General features: G+C 49.3%; 1 protein-coding gene across 4 annotated transcripts; it reads left to right on the forward strand.

The window, feature by feature from the left end:
* Positions 1-4,001: 4,001 nt before the first annotated feature.
* On the forward strand, positions 4,002-17,523 carry VWA1 (von Willebrand factor A domain containing 1). Of its 4 annotated transcripts, XM_065650232.1 has the most exons (8): positions 4,002-4,088; positions 4,209-4,303; positions 7,389-7,509; positions 11,444-12,007; positions 13,614-13,892; positions 14,240-14,512; positions 15,176-15,445; positions 16,119-17,523. In XM_065650232.1, exons 3-8 carry the CDS (start codon positions 7,437-7,439, stop codon positions 16,157-16,159), a joined length of 1,500 nt encoding a protein of 499 aa, XP_065506304.1. In that variant the 5' UTR covers positions 4,002-4,088; positions 4,209-4,303; positions 7,389-7,436; the 3' UTR covers positions 16,160-17,523. The 4 variants fall into 4 exon arrangements, with proteins under 4 accessions (XP_065506304.1, XP_065506305.1, XP_065506306.1 ...); XM_065650233.1 differs by lacking the exon at positions 4,209-4,303 and having other exon boundaries at positions 4,018-4,088; XM_065650234.1 differs by lacking the exons at positions 4,002-4,088; positions 4,209-4,303 and adding an exon at positions 6,249-6,266.
* Positions 17,524-18,529: the final 1,006 nt, after the last annotated feature.

Here is an 18,529-nt window from a genome sequence, read left to right on the forward strand (position 1 = left end):
AGCTCAGCCCATGCACTGTGAGGAGAAGAGTCATAAACCAAGGGCTTTTAGGGGCTGATGTGGAGAGAAAATCCCCACTCTGACACTAACCAGCATGGGGGGGACAAGTTTCCAAGGGCTGCAGGAGCAAAGAGGGGGCCAGCCAAGGTCAGCGGGGCTGGAGGAGCCACCGACAGCGCACGGAGTCGTTCCCTTTCCTCCCACTCGCTCCCCAGCTGGGTTCAGACAAAAAGAATGATTGTTTTTTGTGCTTGAAGCCTTGCTCCTGCTCAGATGGTTTTGCCTTAGTACTGAGAGGGGGTGAGAAGCTCCAGATGAAAAGTGAGCCCCCAGCAAAGCCTACCTTAGAGTCAGTCCTAAACCCTGAAACCAAAGGTCAGTTCCCTTCTGACGGCCTGGACCAGAGAAGTGACCTTTCCAGCGGGACTCTGGAAATCTCCATCCCAGGCTGGTCCAGTTGTGCTCCTCTGCTGTAGCCACACAAGTGCCGAACCCGTTCCAGCCCGGCACGGCAGTTTTTCAGACTATGCTTATTCAGAAAGTCAGCTTCTCTAGTCTCAAATGCTGCTGGCACGAAGGTAAAAATAAGAAAACTGGTACCTCTGCCCCTATCAGAGCTGGGAGTGGGGAGGCTCAAACTGTCACCTGGGTATTGAGGCTGATGGAAAATCAGCCTCATTCTCTTCTGAATTCCAGCGCGGAGCTTGGCCGGCGCTCGTGCAGCTGTGCTTGAAGTGGGAGCCAGGAGGTCCCTCCTGATGGGACCTTCCACACCACGTTCTGCTGCTTCCCTTTCCTGTTGTGACTCCGTGCCGGTCTGATGGGTGCTCGGAGGCCAATTCATCAATGTCTTCGTCTGCTTTCCCCCATCCGCCGAGCCAAGAACTCGGCAGAGCTCGTTAAGATTTAGACGAGCCTCTAAAAATAGAGCACACCTAAAATACAGCCGCTTCACTGATAGGAACAGAAACTATCCTGTGCTGCTGTTTTTCTCTATTCCTTACCAAATAACCTGCTATAAGTCATGACAGAGTTAACTCGGACCTTCAGAAACCACCCAGCAGTCGGTCAGGGCCTGCAGAGCTGCGTGGGGTAAAAGGCTGTAAAACCACCTTAACAATTACTGGTGCGATTCAAAGCAATTGGATGAATAAGCACAATAGACGACAATCCAGCCTCCCGGGAGAGAGAAGCTGGTGTCCTTTGGCTTGGTGGCTTCTTCCCTTGGACACCCTGCAGACAAACAAGCCCAGGACGACTGTCCAAACGCATGAGTCTCCTTTGCATGTGTGCAGAACGCTCTCTCTGGCATGTCTTGCTCTCGTCTGCGTGCCTGCAGGCTGCTCCAAATTGGCTTTTCTCTCCCAGGCTGACAGGTTAAGACACTACAATTATTAAAAGAGGCTGACGGCTCTCAAGGCTGAGACCTTGCCGCTCAACGGGAAATCGTTGTTGTGTAGCTGGAAATCCCTCAGGAAACCTGGTTCTGAGGAGGTTCTCTTAAATTTGGCTTTTCCCAATAGTCTGGGGTTTCCTAACAGGATAGAGGCGGGGATAAAAGTCAAGCAATAAGGAAAACGATGCACTCCAAAGAATAGCCTTTGGTTAAAAATTGACGTCTGCATCCAGACCTCATTTGTACCTCTTAGAAGTGGGTCCAATTTTCATTGCTGCCCTGGTTCCTGGCAAGCAAAGTGAAACTATAATACAGTTTGGGTCCAGCTGGGAAAAATGCAGTAAAGTCTTGTCTTGTGAAGGAAATGAGGCAGGAACGCAAAGTCTTGGAGAATCTCAGCTAGAGGCTCCCAGGTTCTGATTCCACACGTGAAGCAGAGTCTGACCCAGTAACTGGTGCCAGTCCTGTCCAACCAGCCACAAATCCTGGTCGTAATTCATTTGATTCTCCGTCTGGTGTGTCCCACTGGCAAAGATGCTGGTTTGGATTTGACTTTTGCACATGCGAAGATGGCTCAGCCTGCGCCCTGTCTATTTATTTGGATGGTTGGTGTTTCCCATCCTGCTCTTGCTGGTCCTGGGCTGAGCTGGGAGCCCAGGACTGAAGCAGCGGAGCAAAGAGCTCTGTCTGGCAGCTCCTCCTCGGCGGGGAAGCTGATGTGTGCGGACAGGCAGCACCGTCTGTGGCGGCAGGTGGAGGATGAGGATGAGTTCTGACAACCCAGCAGTTATTAAGTCAGCCTGCTGTGCACGAGAGGGGCCGCTGCAGTAACCTGGAGAGACGGGGCCAGAGGTGTTTGCTATTTCTGACCTACCTGACAAAAAGAGGAATCCAGAAGCCTGTGAATGAGCCACCTACACTGTCTTTTTCTGTTTCTCCTGTTTTACCCCTTCACTACTACCTATCTCTGCGGGGAAGCCTGCCCTGGCTGTGAGCAGCTATAAGTCAAAGGAATTACAAAGGTTCCAGGCAGGAGAAAGGGGAAAATGAAATCTCAGATACTCTGAATTCAGATGGGTGAGCCTGGACTGTGTCAGATCAGAGCCAAGCTTAAGTGCCAAGCAAAGCTCTGCTTCGCATCACTGGCATCCAGCCCTCCTGCTTTTTCTTTTTCCTCCTCTGTATCAGGTTGCTCTTTGACCTGCTCCTGGAACGCTGCAAATGATCTCATTTGTTCCTACAAATTTAAAACACTTCAGATCCCAGAGGCAAGGTGAAAGCAAGAAGCTGGTTGGACTCTGTGCAGTTTTGTGAGCTTGTAAACAAAAACTGGCCCAGCTGCACTTCAGAAAGTGGGGCTGCTACACAGCTACAGCATGAACGGGGCTCACTCCAAATGCTGCTGTGCATAAAGGCCTTTTTTCCCAGTATTGCTCCTTTCAGCCCATAATGAAACTGTATGTGTTAGCTCTTAACAACAGTCAAAGCTGGTTTTATGGCTGGCTCAAAAATAACAGCGTGAAGCCCCGTCCATACCAGTCCGTCACTGCAGTTTTTACTTAAGGAACAAATGTGAAAGAAGTAGCAGCTGCTGTTTGCTCTAGGCCAGTTTTCCTGAAGACAATAGGAGCATTGTAGCATTAAAACATGGTTCCTGTACAGTCTACAGTATAATTATCTGATCTCTTGCCCTGATGTATGGACTACGTTGGATGCAGCTGAATTTTGGAATGATTTGCTCATTTAAGGCACACTTTCTCAGGCCTGGGACAGTTTTACTGGCCAGCGATGGGAGCTGGTTTGCAGATAAGCTGCCTTGGTATCAGCAGCTTTGCTGCACCAATGTTTTGGCTATTGCTGAGCTGTGTTTGCACAGTGAGAGTTTGTTTTGGGTGGTTTTCGGGTTTTGGGTTTTTTTTCCCCTCTCTGTGCCTACTACCCCCTCTGCCGAGTGCATTAGACATCTAAGATGCTTGTGTCTACCTGTGTGTTATTTCCATAAATTCCTCCGTTTTGAAATAGGCTGCTGCAAATGCACATGAGAGAGAAAACTAGGACACTGTGTCCTGGCACGACACCACGCTGGAGGGGAAATAGCAAGAGTTCCCATCCAGGGCACCGTTTCTGAAGTATTTTCTTATTGCTGAATGCTACCAGGATATTTTTAAGAGGGTCCTGATAACTGTGCAGCCAGTTCTTCAATATTAGAATGGGAAGCAGCCTTTCCCAGTATACTGACACCACGCTAATTTGCGTGGTTGTGTTCTTCCAGAGTAGATCTGTCCTGCAAATTATTTCACGTATCCTAAGCTTTAGTGCAATACTGCTGCAAGTAGTTGAAAAGCTACTGGGCTTCACCCCAGAAGTGGGTGTATTTTTGTACTGGGTGACTTTTTAGGATGCTTTGAGATGGAGATGATCTATAAGCTAGACCTTACCTCACTGCGGAGTCATCCCCAGTCACCGAGCAAATTTGGGAGAAATAAAGCTGGTGAATGCAGGGAGTAAACATGTCTATTTTTGTAGTTTGTCTTCCAAGTCAAACAAAAATAAGAGCTGACTTGAGACTGCATGACACTGTTAACTGAGAACTGGCAACGCGGGGCCCGATCCTCGCTGCTGTAAGTCCAGATGGCATTTCTGAGTCAGTGGAGTTCAAGTTCGTGCCCGCCAGCCTGTAGCTGTTTAGAAGGTAAGTGTGATACAGAAAGGCAGTTGGGTGGCCCATGTGTGGGCAGCGTTTGGGGGAAAACCTGTGCTGTGCTGTGGGTGTCGGTGGTGATTCAGTTGCTATTTGCACCTTCTGCATCAGAACGGAGCTGATGTCTCAGCGGGAGCTGGCAGAGGTTTTGCTTTCCAGCCCCAAAGTCTGGCACATCCAGCCACGTGGGATTACTGGCACCTCAGGTAAGTGCCCACCTGTGCGGGGCTGCACGAGCCTTCCCTGGAATTCCAGGAGGAGCTTTTCCCCACATTGTTCTTCCAGTGTGGCCGAGCTGCTTTGCTTCCTTTCCAAATGGGGAATTTCCAAATTGCCATATATAGATGGCCCCTCCAAACAAAAACTTTTATGTAGAGCTAGGAAAAAAAAAAAAAGGGCTGTGTTCCCAAAAAGCCTGTTTGTTCCAGCTGCGGTAATTTGCCTCGGAGAGGATATTGCATCTCTTCAGCAATTGCGTATTGTTTACATGCCCAGAATGTCACGGCAGCTGCAGCACGCCACCGAAGCCGAGGGTCTGTGCTGTGTGATGTATGTGTGTGCATGTCTGCATCCCACCGTGAGGAATTGTCCATGCTTCGGTGGTTCATGAGACAATTCTTGGCAGCTACGTGCTAGCACTCCGCAATACCACAATCAAAATGCAGTAGATTGGTCGGTGATTATACTAATTTTTTAAATTTCTTTTTCATAAGCTGCTCTGTAACTTCCTATGGTAAGAGGATGATCATCCTGAGTGCATTTCAGTCAACTAGCAGTGATAGGGAGCTGAGCCTAAGCTGAGATCACAGTTAAACCAGAGCAAAGCTGGAGTGATGCTGCTGGCTTCAGAGTGCAGGATGCATCAACCGGGAAAGGCTCAGCAGGCGCATGCACCCGTCTTACTGGAAACAGGATCTGTCAGTTACAGTAAAGTTTAAAAATAAAACAAAATTGTCTAGGATCTAATTATTTTCCAGGCTGTTTTTTCCTGCTTCCACCTGTGCCAGCAGGAGTTACAGGGAGATAAAGGCTGAAATCTCCCCAAGCTGCAGGGTTGGAGACGGAATGGCATTTACATTGATAAACTGACAAAAAAAGGGAATTATTTTAAGACAAGCAACCCTTCCGTGGAAAGAGTTCCTTGGGAAGTGAGTAATGGAAGGAAATAATGTCCATATTCCCACCAGCCCTAGTTAAGGGGCTCGGAATACCCGTGAGCCTGGGGAACCAGACCCACGGCATTTCTACCCTCTGTCTCTGCACTTATTTTATCTGAATGGGTCGTTGGGCAATGGGGCGGGGGGAGGACAGGAGCACATGGATGTCTTGGTTAGTCGACGAGAAGCAGATGGTTTGCAATAGGGCAACACTTGCCTTGTCCAGCCCGTCCCTTCCGTGCCCCAGATCCAGAATACAACCAGTGTGAGAACAGCAAGTAGGATATACAATATATTCACCAGCATAGAACAAGGACACGACTCAACAAGCCCTTCACTCAGCAGTGGTTTGGAAAGCCTTTTGCCTTCTTGGCTGCCACCATGGTCAATACATCAGCAATGTGAATCTGAGCGATGAGAATAGATGAATTCGCTCAGATCGGCGGACTAGACTGGGGTGTGATTTGCTTTGCTGTTTCATTTTTCCCTTGGAAGCTTGCCTGCCAGATGAGAGCGCGGATTGACGGCTGCGCCGCCACGGTACCTGCGGGTCCTGCTGACTTCACCAGGACGAGCGCAGGTCCAAACCACACTGAGTCAGAGGGAAAACTCTGCTCTCCATTTCAAGAGGCAATGGTGAAGTCCTGTGTGCCTGTGTTCAGACACAGCTCAGCTAACATTCAGTCTTATTTTTTCCACCTTGCACAGCTCCTTGTCTCCTAACTCCTGCTCACTTTTTTTTTTTTTACAGTTCTGAGGTGAGAGAAAATCAAATTGGGGGAAACATTGCTCACCAGTTTAAGAAATCCTGTGGGCTTCTAAATGTTGCTCCCTTGCTGCTTTTTAGCCTGTCTTGTTGGTCAATCCGCATGTTAAGGGAGGTGATGATGGGCTGGTTTCTTCATAATTGGGTGTAATTTTCCAGCTTTTCTCTTCTAGTAACATCTTGAATCTGTCCAGAAGTTGCACATGTTAAAACCTGAAGTGAGAAAAGGAAAAGGGACTCCAGCTGGTGGGTTGGAGCCAAAACCAGATACAGGGACAGCAGGACAGCCATCAGAAGGGAAACTTGGTTTGGGTTTGGTTGGTTTTTGGTTTGGTGGGTTTTGTGTTTGGTGTGTGTTCTTGTTGTTGTTCTGGCAAACGTGTGGTGCATACAGGGCGATGGGGAGCCTGAGGGTGCCTCTGAAAGTTGACCCTGGGGTCTTTGGTCTCTCTGCCAAACTCTTCTGCCCCTCCATCCTGTAAGATATTTGTCACAGGTTTACCTTCAGGCATGCGAGTCCCCTTTGACTCAGACTTGGCAATGTCTTTAACACCACCCTGATGCGAGATAATTAGCGGGCACGTCGCTGTTGCATGTACCAGCCGCAGCAGGGAATGTTGTTTCTTGCCCTTCTCTACGCAGCTGACGCTCCCGCCTTGGCTGAGGTTGCTTCCCCCACACTCTGTGTTTCTTGGTGACTTGTACACCAGCGTTTCTCGCCGGTGAAGCCGCGAGACATCGGTGGTTTGTACATCCCGCGTTTGGCCCCAGGGCAAGGGACGCGCGCTGCGTCGCGCTAGGACCTGGGGAACGCTCTGCTGCCTCCTCCCAGAAGATTAGCCAATATTCCCAGGGCAGGGCACACTCCCCAGCCTTTCTACTTTTCCTTTCCTCTATATACATGTTTTTCCTCCTTCTAGCTCATTCCAGAGCAGAGCAGCTTTGGATTTCTCTGAGCTTTTTTTTTACTTTTTTTTTTTTTCCCCTAGTAGCTGGATTGCTGCCAGCGTCTTGCAAGGCCAAAGTTTTATCTATAGGGATATATTTTTCAAACCAGCCCAGCTGCACGCAGGCTGCAATTGAATCCACGCTCCTGGGGCAAGTTTAACTCTGGAGAGGAACAGCAGCAGGGGTGCTGTTTGTGCCTCTCCTCCAGCTATTCCTGTCAAGATGGATTTACGGCTTTAAAAGGAGGGGGGGAGGAAGGAAAATTGTCTGCAGGAGCCAGGGCTTACACCACAGCCCAGCAAAACACGTAAAGAAGCGGTCGGATCTCGAGGCATGAGCAGCATAAAAGTGGCACCCTGGGATCCGGTAGATCCTCGCACGTAATATGACTGATCTGAAGTCCTTCATCTGCCTTCACAGAGCCGAGCTTTTGGATTTAAGGTAGTTTGCCCAGGACCAGGCTTTGCTATGTTGGCCAAGACAGTGATTTCTCTTGGTTTGTGGCTGCAGTTTGCTGCGGGACAGAACGCACCTGAGAGAGGTGAGTGCCTGGAAAGATGAGATGTTCCCTTACTGCTTTCCCCCATGTAATTCTTCCTGGTCCTTATTGCTTCTCGTAAAACCTTTTCAGAATAAAAGCTGAAGTTATATTGCTGCTTTAGGTGTATAGTACTTATATGTTACTTTGCTGGCACAAGGACAAAACAAACAAAAAAACCTTTTGAAACCTGTCATCTTAGAAAGAAATTTTATCTTGTTTCCAGTAGCGGAAAGGAAACTGTTCCAGAAACTTGCAGATTTTAGTGCAATCGTATGGAAAAAGTCCTGACTCCTCACTGTTACGTACTGAGGTACATTGATTAAGAAAAGTAAAAACAGTGATTGATACTATACCTCTTCTGTTATTTTCTTGCTAATCTCTGTAATTCGATCATTATATTTCCTCTTTAGGATGCTTTCTCTTGGATACTGTTCAGGGAAAATGATGATGGGTCAGTCTCACAGAACTGACAGCAGGAAAAGGGACAGGGAGGAGATGAATATCTTGGGTTTGGTCTCTGCACTGTAGATGTAGCCCACATTGTGATGGCCAAGCTGATGCAGTTATTTTTGTTCTGCCTTGTGTTCACAAGTAGAAGAAGGTTCTTTTCTTTGACTGCAGAGCCACTGCTGGCTGTACCTGGTTGTCACTGCACCTGAGAAGTGTAACCCAGTGTCAAAGGAGAAGCGAAGCTCTTGTCTGTCTGTCCGGGAGGTCCCCAGACTGCTGGGGTCCGCTCCTGCTCCTGGCACACAGAGCAGACTGCCTGTGGCTCAGATCCCTTGCGGGGTGCTGGATCCTGGCCCTCAGCGACACAGGCGGTTTTGGCAATGCTCCCACTGCCTCTGGCATTGTCACAATGTTCAATGTCCACACAGACAGCGGTTATTCCTATTGTCGTGCATTTCTGCTGCCATGGGAGCATATGTGGCAGATCCCCAGTCCAGGCTAAAAACCAACACTCAGACCTTTGGAGAATGTGAAAAAGCAAATTGTGGCTTTGCAGAGGGCTTGTGCCTTGCTGCAGGGGCAGAGGTGTGTGTGTTGTGGTGTTGACGTGCTGGCTTGGACTCGTGTACCGCCGAGCACCCTTCGAGGAAATGAACCTGCTGGTGGGCAAAGTGCCCGTTCTCCAGCAGCTTTGATGCGGGGCCTCCCTAAAGCAACCGTGAGCGACCGGCCGGGCTGGCAGAGCTCCTGGCCATGGGCTGGCACGTGTCCGGAGGTGCTGTGGCGGTGTGACATGGTCACACAACGAGAGGAGCTGTTTGAGGGGTAGGATGCAGGCTGGTCCCTCTGTTTCCTGTGGACTTGACTGGATGTGAACGGTTGTGGTTTATTCCCAGCTGCAGTGGGCAAAGTGAGGAAGCTCCTGGGTGGCCACTGGTGCTTCTACGTGATCAGGATGATTCGCTTTTTCAGGGCAATGGTTATTGGCTTAGTGCACCAAGGCACAAAGTCAAAGCAGAGCATCGCATGGCCAGTTCCGCCCTTGCCGCCTTTGGGTCCAGATTCAGATCTCTGCATCGGTGCAAAGCATAACCCTTCGATAGTTCAGACTTTGATAAATGAAACTGAGGTTGCCATTACCTGGTTACTCTGGATTAGCCGCAGAAAATGATGGGGCTGTTGCTGTCCCTGCGAGTGGAGGGTCCTGCGCCTACCGATCCCAAACACAGCTCCATACCTAGCATAATTTCGGGACTCCTGAGGCTCTAAGTAAAACAGCAGAGATCCTGAAACCCCTGAAAAGATCATAGGAGATGGTAACTCAGCTTCTTTCCTGCCAGAGGAATTTCTCCGAAGGGCCGTTTCTCAACCTCCAGCCTGTAATCTGTGGCGTGGACGAGCTGGGACCTGCATCGGCAGTTTGCGCGTTTAGTCACATGAGCCTAATTTGCTTGGTGGGGCTCAGCTCCTTAAACAAGCAGGTGATCTAACCATCTCCCACGGCACAGGCTGCTCTTAGACGCGGTTTTTGGTGTAAAACACCTCGTGGCTGTAAAACACTTTTCTCCTGCCTCTCAGCAAGGTCCCAAGGGGCCCCAGGGAAGCACCGACCGTGTCCTCCAGCCTCCAAACCAGGCTCTGCTCAGAGCAGAATATTTTTTAATTGCATGGCCAAACAGCAAGAAAGGAAGACAAACATGGAATTTACAACGTAATCAAGACAAGACATGACCTCTTTGGCTGTTAATTCCTTTCTGCTCTACAAGTTCCAAGCCCCATGTAAATCAGGCTGGTGTTCGGGTCCCAGTTGAGAGCACGGGGAGCTCTGGAAGCGGATGTCTCCTGTCAGCATCTCGGTGCAAGACAGGGAATTCTGACCAGCTGCTTTTCTCCTGGAAAAGCCGAGCGTTTAAACAGGCAGCACTGTGATTCCGGGCTGACATTCTTCTCCCGCATCGTTCCCTTCCAAATGATCTGTGCCTACTGACCATGTATCAGCGAGAGGGTGACAACGGGACACTGCCGTGTGGTCTCTGTTGTCCCCTAGGTTTAAGTGGAGCACAGGAGCAGCAGCGATACGAGGTCCGTAGAGTTATTCCTCAGCTCTTCAGAAGCAAAAGCCTGACAGCTCAGAGGGCAGGGAGGTGCGAATGGATGCCCCTTTTTCCCGGAACGTCACTGAAAACGAGAAATCTTCACTTGGCATCTTGCCAAGCGGCCGACCTCCTTTTGCTGTAAAGCAAAGGAAGCTGCTTGAAAACAGCAGCCGCTTGCGTAATGCAGGGATTTACTGGTAACGAAAGAATCTCCGCAGCCCCACCTCTGGCACAGATGGCATGTTTGTGTTGGATGAGGGACAAAGAGCAGGAAGAAAGATGAAGGAATTAGAAATCTAAACCTGAAGGGAAGGACGCTGGAGTGTCCAGTTGCTTTATAATCGCTGCCACGCTCCTGGTGTAGTGGGATCCTTTGTCTAGATTTTTTTTTAAATGGATCCTTTCTGCTGCCAAAATCTAAATGGGAGGAATTTGTTTCTATCTTACGCAGGGCTGAGTGTTAAGTAGAGGTAACTCGGATGGTATTTGCCTGTGTGAAGGATTAGCCTTCTGCTCCACCCACAGACAACCTCTTTAGCTCCAAAACATCTACCTGCCCACCAGTGGAACTGTTGCTTTGGTTAACCAATTGTGAACCAAACTTTTCTACCATCCACGCAGAACATTGTGGTGTGGAGCTGTTGCTCTTCCTGAAGAGCCTCCTATTTAACACAGCTATTTCCAGCACCGTGTGATGGGTCAAACCAGGGTTTAAAGGATGTTAACATTATGCTCAGCCGTCTTGGTGCAGTTTTTTTTCCTCTGGGACGGCGTTAGCCCGGAGCAGCAGTTCTGGGTGGCAGAAGCTGCTCCCTGGCACAGGGCGCGACTGACCTGCTGGCTCAGGCTGCTGAGGAATGTTCCCAGCTCCTGGAACATCTCCACCTCCACTTGGAGCAGAAAGTGCTCAGGATCAGCCTGGTGTTGGGTCACAAGAGGTCTCGGTACAAGCCGATGTAGCTCGGAGACATTTTTTTCCGCAGCGGCGAGAGCAGGATCCAGGAGCTGCGGGTTGTACTTCTGGCTCCACTCTGAGCTCCTGCCCCTTTCCACCACCCTGGCCTTTCAGTTTATGTGTAATGAGTTAATAACATGTTCCTGGAAAGACTGTCATGAGGTTTCTTAAGCTCTTTCCAGCTCCACTGCAGTGCTTTAGCCTCTTTCCTTACAGTGGTCCTCCTGGGCAGGGCTTAGATCAGACATCCCAAAGTGAGACTGAACCCAGAGAAAGCAGCAGGACACAAACAGTCCAACACAGGTCACAATCCTTCTATTCAGTTGGGTCTCTACCCAGCAAAATCCTCACCGAATTCTGAGATTTGGCACAAGATAACCGAGCTGGGTTCACACCATTTCACTAATGTGTCTCCCTCTCTCTTCTCCTGTAGGTCCCCAGCCATCTGTTTCCAACTCCGAGGGGGACCTCCTCTTCTTGCTGGACAGCTCTGGCAGTGTCTCCTATTATGAGTTTTCCAAGGTCAAGGAATTCATATGGGACCTTTTGCGACCTTTCACCTTTGGCCCCAAAGATGTCCAGACCAGCATCATCCACATCAGCACGACGCCCACCATGGAGTTCCCCTTTGACCGGTACCTGTCCAGTGAGACTGTGCAACAAGCCATCCGGGACACTCAGCAGCTCATGGGTGATACTAACACAGGCCAAGCGCTCTCCTACGCCAAGGAGAAGTTCTTCAGTGATGGAGCTGGTGCCCGGCCAGATGTTCCCAAGGTGCTGATTTGGGTGACTGATGGTTTCTCCACTGATGACATCTCAGAACCCATGCAGCTCCTGAAGGACATGGGAGTGACAGTCTTTATTGTCAGCACTGGCCGGGGGAATTACTTGCAGCTCTCTGCTGCTGCCAGCCAACCTCCCGAGAAGCACCTGCACTTCGTGGATGTTGATGACCTACCCATCATCACCAACGAGCTTCGAGATGCCATCCTAGGTATGGTGGGGCTGGGCTATGGTCACTGGGTGTTTGCAACAGGGCTGGTAGTTTGAGAATCCCATAAAACCAACATTCCTCCTGACCCACAGCTCCTGCCCTTGCGAACTGAGACGCTTTTTCCACAATGTGATAGGTCCAAGCTAAGGCTCTTAGGAAGTCTGGAACAAATATCTTTATTCTCCTTTGAAGGTTCAATGGCTGACTGGGACAAATTCCCTTCTACAAACCTGTTAGTGAGCTGAACTTGTGTTTGTAATGAGTTGTAATGCTCCAGGGACACTCCAACAGAATGGTCCCCGGCTGCCAAGTTGTTCTTGTCCCAGGTGGGCTGAGAACCCTCCATGAAAGAGTTCAATCTCCACAGCTCACTACACCTTTATGTAGGAGTTGCTGGATTAAGAAGCTTTTTCTTTGCCTGCAGAAATTTTTGGCAGGGCTTTTGGCGCTGAAACCTTTCCTCTGTTCCCTGTTCCTTCGGCTTGGCCCCTGGTAGTCATGGGGCTCGGAGAAGGGTCTGGTGCTGCTTCCCACCCTCTGGCTCCTCCAAGCTCTGGCCGGGTGGAGTGCGACGGGAGTGCGATGGGAGCAGGGCACAGGGATGGGAAATGTTCCTCACTGCCCAGGAGAGCCAAAGAACAGCTCAGAGGAAAAAATGAGGCTGCTTTATTTGGTATAGGGAGGTTGGCAGGGACTCGGAGCAGCTCGGAGGAGGAGAGTTAATCTTCTCCCAGTTAAAGGACAAGCCTGAGAGTGCGAGGCTGCCCATGTTCTCTTGCAGGTCTGGGCGGACTTTTGTTACCTCTGTGTAATGGGCAGCCAGTGAGAGCTACTTACGGTACTCTGAAATATTGAAGCTTGAGCTGGAGGGTACTATCATAAGGTTTCAGGAGAGATGCTGTGCAGAGCAAATGCACTTTAAGGCTCAGGGTGCTTTTAAAAGCCCTTTAAAAAAAAAGGCATCTTTCTGTCTTTGTATGTCACTTCCCTGGAGCTAGAAACAAAGTCCTGTGTGTTTCTGCCCCTCTGGGAGACCAGAGAACAGTGGAATTCTGCCCAAGATGGGCTCAGGAGACCCCACGCATCGGAGGGGTCGAGTGGCAGAGGAAGCTGGGGGCACTGCCGGGCGCCAGAAAAGGCGCTTGTGTCTGGGGTCTAGAATTCAAAGGTAGGACGAGCTTTGAAGAGAAGCCTCTGTGCAAGGGGAGGGCGAGGCGAGATAGCACAAGGACGGCTCTGAATGTTGAATGTCGCAAGACAAAGGGTCTCTGTGAAACCCTGCGGGGAGTGACCTCAGCTGGGATGAATGCCGCCAGCTCCGCAAACGCTGGGCATCCCCACTTGCTGCCCCCTCTTCCTGGGGACAGGCAGAGCTTTTTAGCTTTGTGTTTGACTTCAAGAACGCAGTTTTGTGCTCCTGAACCTTTCAAGGAGGGTCTGGTTCAGTGAATTGCTGTGAAGGGGCTTGGCTGCACACAGGTGACTTCGGCTGTCACCCAGCGTTGCTGGAGGCTCCATCTCCCGTCCAGAATTGCCCGTATCTTAGATATGCCATGTTCTGCATATTAATGCCAGTAGTGATTTCTTGCTACTGTTCCTCTTCCAGACGTTATCCAAGCAAATCGGCTCCATGCAGTGGATATCACCTCAAGCAGCTTCCGCCTGACGTGGCCCGAGCTCCTCTCCCAAGAAACCGGCTACTACACCCTGGAGTATGCCCCAGCAGGTGACCTCGCAAGGAAGAGGACAGCCCAGGTGTCTGGGGCTCACACAAGCCTCACGCTAAGCAACCTCGCACCAGAAACTGCTTACGAGGTTGTACTCATCCCCGAATCCAACATCCACTACTTCCCTCCGCAGGCAACAAGGGTTACTACTCTGCCAGGTAAAATACACACAGTTGTGACTAAGGGGGAATTCTCCACTGTGCTGACCTCATGTGTATAAAGGAACCAGGGCAGCCCTTGGTCTGCATCCCGCAGCCATGTGGTCTGATCGCAGGAGGCAGATGGTTGTGGTTAGGACAGAACATAATGGGAATTAGGTAGAAAAAACATTTTGAGGGCTGAGTGGGGTTGCACTGGCTTGGATGACTATCAACATCCACTTGCTGGCTGAATTTTCTTCTACCTCCTTGGAAACCAGATAAGTTGCAGGTCAGTTATGCCCCTCTGACAGCATTCTTATGCCTTGAATTACAGACTCATCCACATCTTTTTACGTTGCTTTCAGAGGAAATAACCCCGGCTCAGGTTCTCATCTCGGAGTCGGGGCCACACAGCTTCCAGGTCAGTTGGGCTCCTGCGCTGGACAGTGTGATGGGTTATCAGATCCTGTACGGGCCGCTGCCTGGGAACTCGGCGAAGCTGCTGGAGGTGGATGGCAAGAAAAACAGCACCGTGGTGGAGAATCTGGCACCTAATACCACCTATCTAGTGACGGTGACTGCCATCTACAACTCGGGAAAGGAGAGATCCCTGTCAGCTAAAGCGTGCACCCAGGAAGGTGCGTGAGCAGCGCTCTGGTGGGAAATTGTGTGGGCACGAGGACTTTCTGATGTGTCCCTGGTTCTTTGCACAGATCATCTCTCTCTGGGTGAAGCCAGAAAACAGCCCAGTGACCGGGGAGGGATGAGAGAAGGGGAAAGAGCAGGTTCTGATGAACAGCACGTGATATGCCATTAAGATGTAGCAGATAGCTAAGGCCTGGGGCTGAAATAAAATCAGATCACACCCTGTCCTAGCAGTCATATTGTGTGTGTTAGTGCCGAACTGCTAGCACCGTCACATCAGAACAGGCTTGGGGATCCCTGAATGCCCCTAAAGAAGAGAGAGAAACTGCCTTTCCCTCCTGTCTCCGCAGTGTCTGAGCTTTGGTGTGATTTAGCATCAGAGGGGTGGAAATTCCATCAGCAGAATCTTCTGCTCCGAAGAGGTACCTGTAAAGATACTACAGGAGGCAAAATCTAGCTTTTATCGGGATTCAGCAGTGAGGAGCTTGGAGAATGATGGCAGCTGAGGGTGCAGGAGGCGGCCGGACAGTGCCTAACGGTGCCAACAAAAGTGTGTTGTGCTGGTACCAGGACAAAGTTAAGGACTAATTAGTAGCTGGGTGGTAAGGACCACTCCATCCAAACGCCCTGCGGTAACATTAATCTTCTTTCTCTAGAGGGCTCCAAAGTGAGGCACCTTCGCTTTGAAGACATGGGTCCCAACACCCTGAAAGCCTCCTGGGACGCTGCCGATGGGAAAGTCCTCGGCTACAGAGTCAGATGCCGGCGGCAAACCGGCCCTTCGTCCGTCCTCAGCGTTTCACCGCAGATCCACAGCGTGCTCCTCACGGACCTGGCTTCGGGCACCACCACCAAAGTGTGTGTGAAGCCCGTGTACAAGAAGCAGGCGGGCAAAGGGCTGTGCCGCTTGGTGCACATGCAGCCGGGTGAGCTGGGGGGTGAGGCGGAATCCGGGGGGGCTTTAGTGAAGGGGAAAATACCCTGAATGGCGCCGAGGTGCTGGAGGTCCGGCACAGAGTTCTCCTGGCTGCAATATTCTGTGCTCAGCAGCTAGTTTGCCAAGAGGGCTGCGTCACAGCTACCAGCGCAAAACCTACTGTCCAAGAATGGGCTCGTTCCCCCATTTTTAAGATAAATGCTCCTCCTAGTGGCCTTTTGTTTGACGGCAGGAGAAAAAAACGTACAGGGCAGGCAGCCCTGCAAGTATTTTGGGAAAACAGGGGTGGGGAGTCTGCTGAAGCTGGCATGGGCATCGGAAGCGCTGCTTAAAAGTCATTTGGACTCTTGGCTGCTTTACTTTTCAACGTGGCAGGGACAAGCTAACTACTAAACACAGCTCCTAAGGCACAATACATCTGCTTTCCTCCTTCTGCTACTGAAAAAACACTTACTGTTCTGAAACACAAAGGGATTATTGACAGGTTTAAGTGAAGTAAGAGCTGAAAAGCAGCCGTGTGACAGTGCAGAAGCACAGCCTTTTTTCCTAGCAAGAGGACGGAGCGATAGCATAGCTGATAACAGGGATGAGATCCCTGATTCAAGTCGATTTGGAGAATGGGTGGATAAAGCTGATGTTATTTGTGTGTGTGTTCTTCCCAGCTACAGATGCCCAAGGATACAAGCACAGACCAAGAGCATGACAGACTCTGGAGTCAACTGATTCCCCGCAGAGCAAGGAATCTTGCTTGGACAAAGACTCGGACAAACAGGAGGGGTCGGGGAGGAAAGCAGAAAGCTCTCATGGATCATCCCTCAGCCTGCACTGTCTGTTGAGGTGTCCTGCTTGTCAAGCCTCAATGCTGTCCTCAGTTCTCCCAGAGCTTAAAGCTTTGGCTTGGCTGGATGGAACAACCAATCTGACTCATAGATCCCAAATCTGTACTTTCTTTTCTATAAATACGCCTGACAAATAACAACAAAAAAAAAGGGCAAAGTGACGGATCCCTACTATTGCTTGCTTACTGCCTGTTCCCTATTTATTAAGTGTTGATACAATTTATTTTTGCAGCTTATAAGCATGTTCCAGGCTCAGCTGTTTCCTGCACTGACCTTTAGTTCTGGGCACCTGCGCTCAGAGAAAACATTAAATGCAGCCAAATCTGTTCTTGCTGACAACAGGCATTGACACTGACACACCTGAGGAAGAGCAGCTTTCCTCCAACTCATCCTGTGTACTCAACAGGTAGCTCAAATTAGGCATCCCAAAAGTATAGCATCTCAGGGATGGAAGGAAAAAGCATTAGGAGAAATTTGAAAGGGAGCCTGGAAAAAAAAAAAAAGACAATTTTAATACCTAGTGACGAAGCTATTTGGAGCAGCATGGTTCCAAAATTCAGGGCTTCTGGCTGTTAAGAAATGTATATATTTCTCTGGTAACAAACCCCAGCATCAGTGGGAACACCTCTCCTCAGTAATGCTTACTCTATTTCAAATTTATTGCTTATTTGTCCTACATGTGGAACTTTTTTTTTTTTTTAAAGCTGTGTTGTACGTTGGAGAGCCCCCCATGCAGTGTTGCTCCATCCTACAAACATTAGCTCTGCTTCTGTACTTAGAATCATAGAATCATTTTGGTTGGAAGAGACCTTTAATTTCGAGTCCAACTGCTACTGTAACTTCTTAAAACTTTGTCTCTGACCTTGTCTCCCGAGTGCTGAATTCGTCATATCTGGGTTTATGGAGAGTTTGCCTTGGGCTGTGTTTTCTTGTACAGGAGGAAGAGATAGGAGGGAGGTGAGTCATTCATTAACTTGATGAGGCGATTTCACATGATGTTCTCCTTTGGAATGTACATTTGTGACTGATTAATCTTAATGGAGGCTCTGTGCTGAGGGGAAGATAGAGCCTCTGGAATCTCTCATGCAATGAGATAATCTTGTTCATTTTTGCTGTAGGACACAGATTAATTTTGCACAACTCCCTGCGTAGTTTACTAATACATTAATGTGCCATGCCCCCAGTTGTAATGCATCCTTTTGAAGACAATTAAATATATAATACAAGAGCTATTGAATTATTTTCGTTCTTGGCAGCAGTAAGGGCAAATCTGTTAAGTGAAGCTTTTGTTCCGATGAGATACATGGATTGAAAAGCTGATATTCATCTCAAGAAATATGTAAGTAGAAATAAATTATCAGTAATGTCTTAGCTTCAGTAAGAATTGTTTTGCAAGGAGACAAAAGGTAAATTTTCCTTAACTCTTGGCAGAACTCATAGCACTTGTGAGCATGAAAATTGTAAGTTGGACAGGTAAGTTAAACTTTTTTGGAAAACTGCAGGTAAAATGTGATTAGTTATTTTGAGGGTTATTATACTGTAACAGATGTTAACTGATTTGCCACTGTATTGCTTTTCCAAAATTTAAGTGTGCGACATTATGGAATCCCACAGCAGAGCCAGTACTGATTTTTAGAACGAGCAATGAATCTGCTAGGTCACCAGCAGCTAAAAAAAAAGTTTCATAGAAAAATCAAGCATTCTGCAGGAACTCTTTGAGATACTTGAGTGTGCATTTGGGAAGAAACAGGAACATTTAAATTAAAAAAGACACCTAACTGACTGCTACTGTCTGGCTTCTGCATCCTGAAGGTGACCTAGACTGTATTCTACATTTTACACCATTTCAGGCTTTAAATTTTTTTTTAATAGCTATTTCCTTTATTTTTCCTCTCATCTGCTTCCAGTTTGTCTTCCACGTTACAAGCAGTGTGATTAGGAGTAGATCTGCAAGTGAAATACACCTTGGTGTCAAGCGTAGGCACAGAGATCTGTTATTCGTTTTTATTAATTATTAATTTTACCCTGCGCTCCCCTTAGCAACGCCGCCCCACTCCCGTTGCTAGGGAGAAACGCCTCCGCCCCAGTTTGTCCCTCTCCGCTCCCCGTCCGCAGCCCAGCGCTCCCGCCCACTCTCCCCCGCAGCCAATCGAATCCCGCTCCCTGCCCGAGCCCGCCAATCAGGAGACGCTCCTTGTCAGCGCGCGACGGGGGGCGGGGCGCCCCGCGGGTGA

The sequence above is a fragment of the Caloenas nicobarica genome, chromosome 22, assembly GCF_036013445.1.
Source record: "Caloenas nicobarica isolate bCalNic1 chromosome 22, bCalNic1.hap1, whole genome shotgun sequence".
NCBI classification, from domain to species: Eukaryota; Metazoa; Chordata; class Aves; order Columbiformes; family Columbidae; genus Caloenas; species Caloenas nicobarica.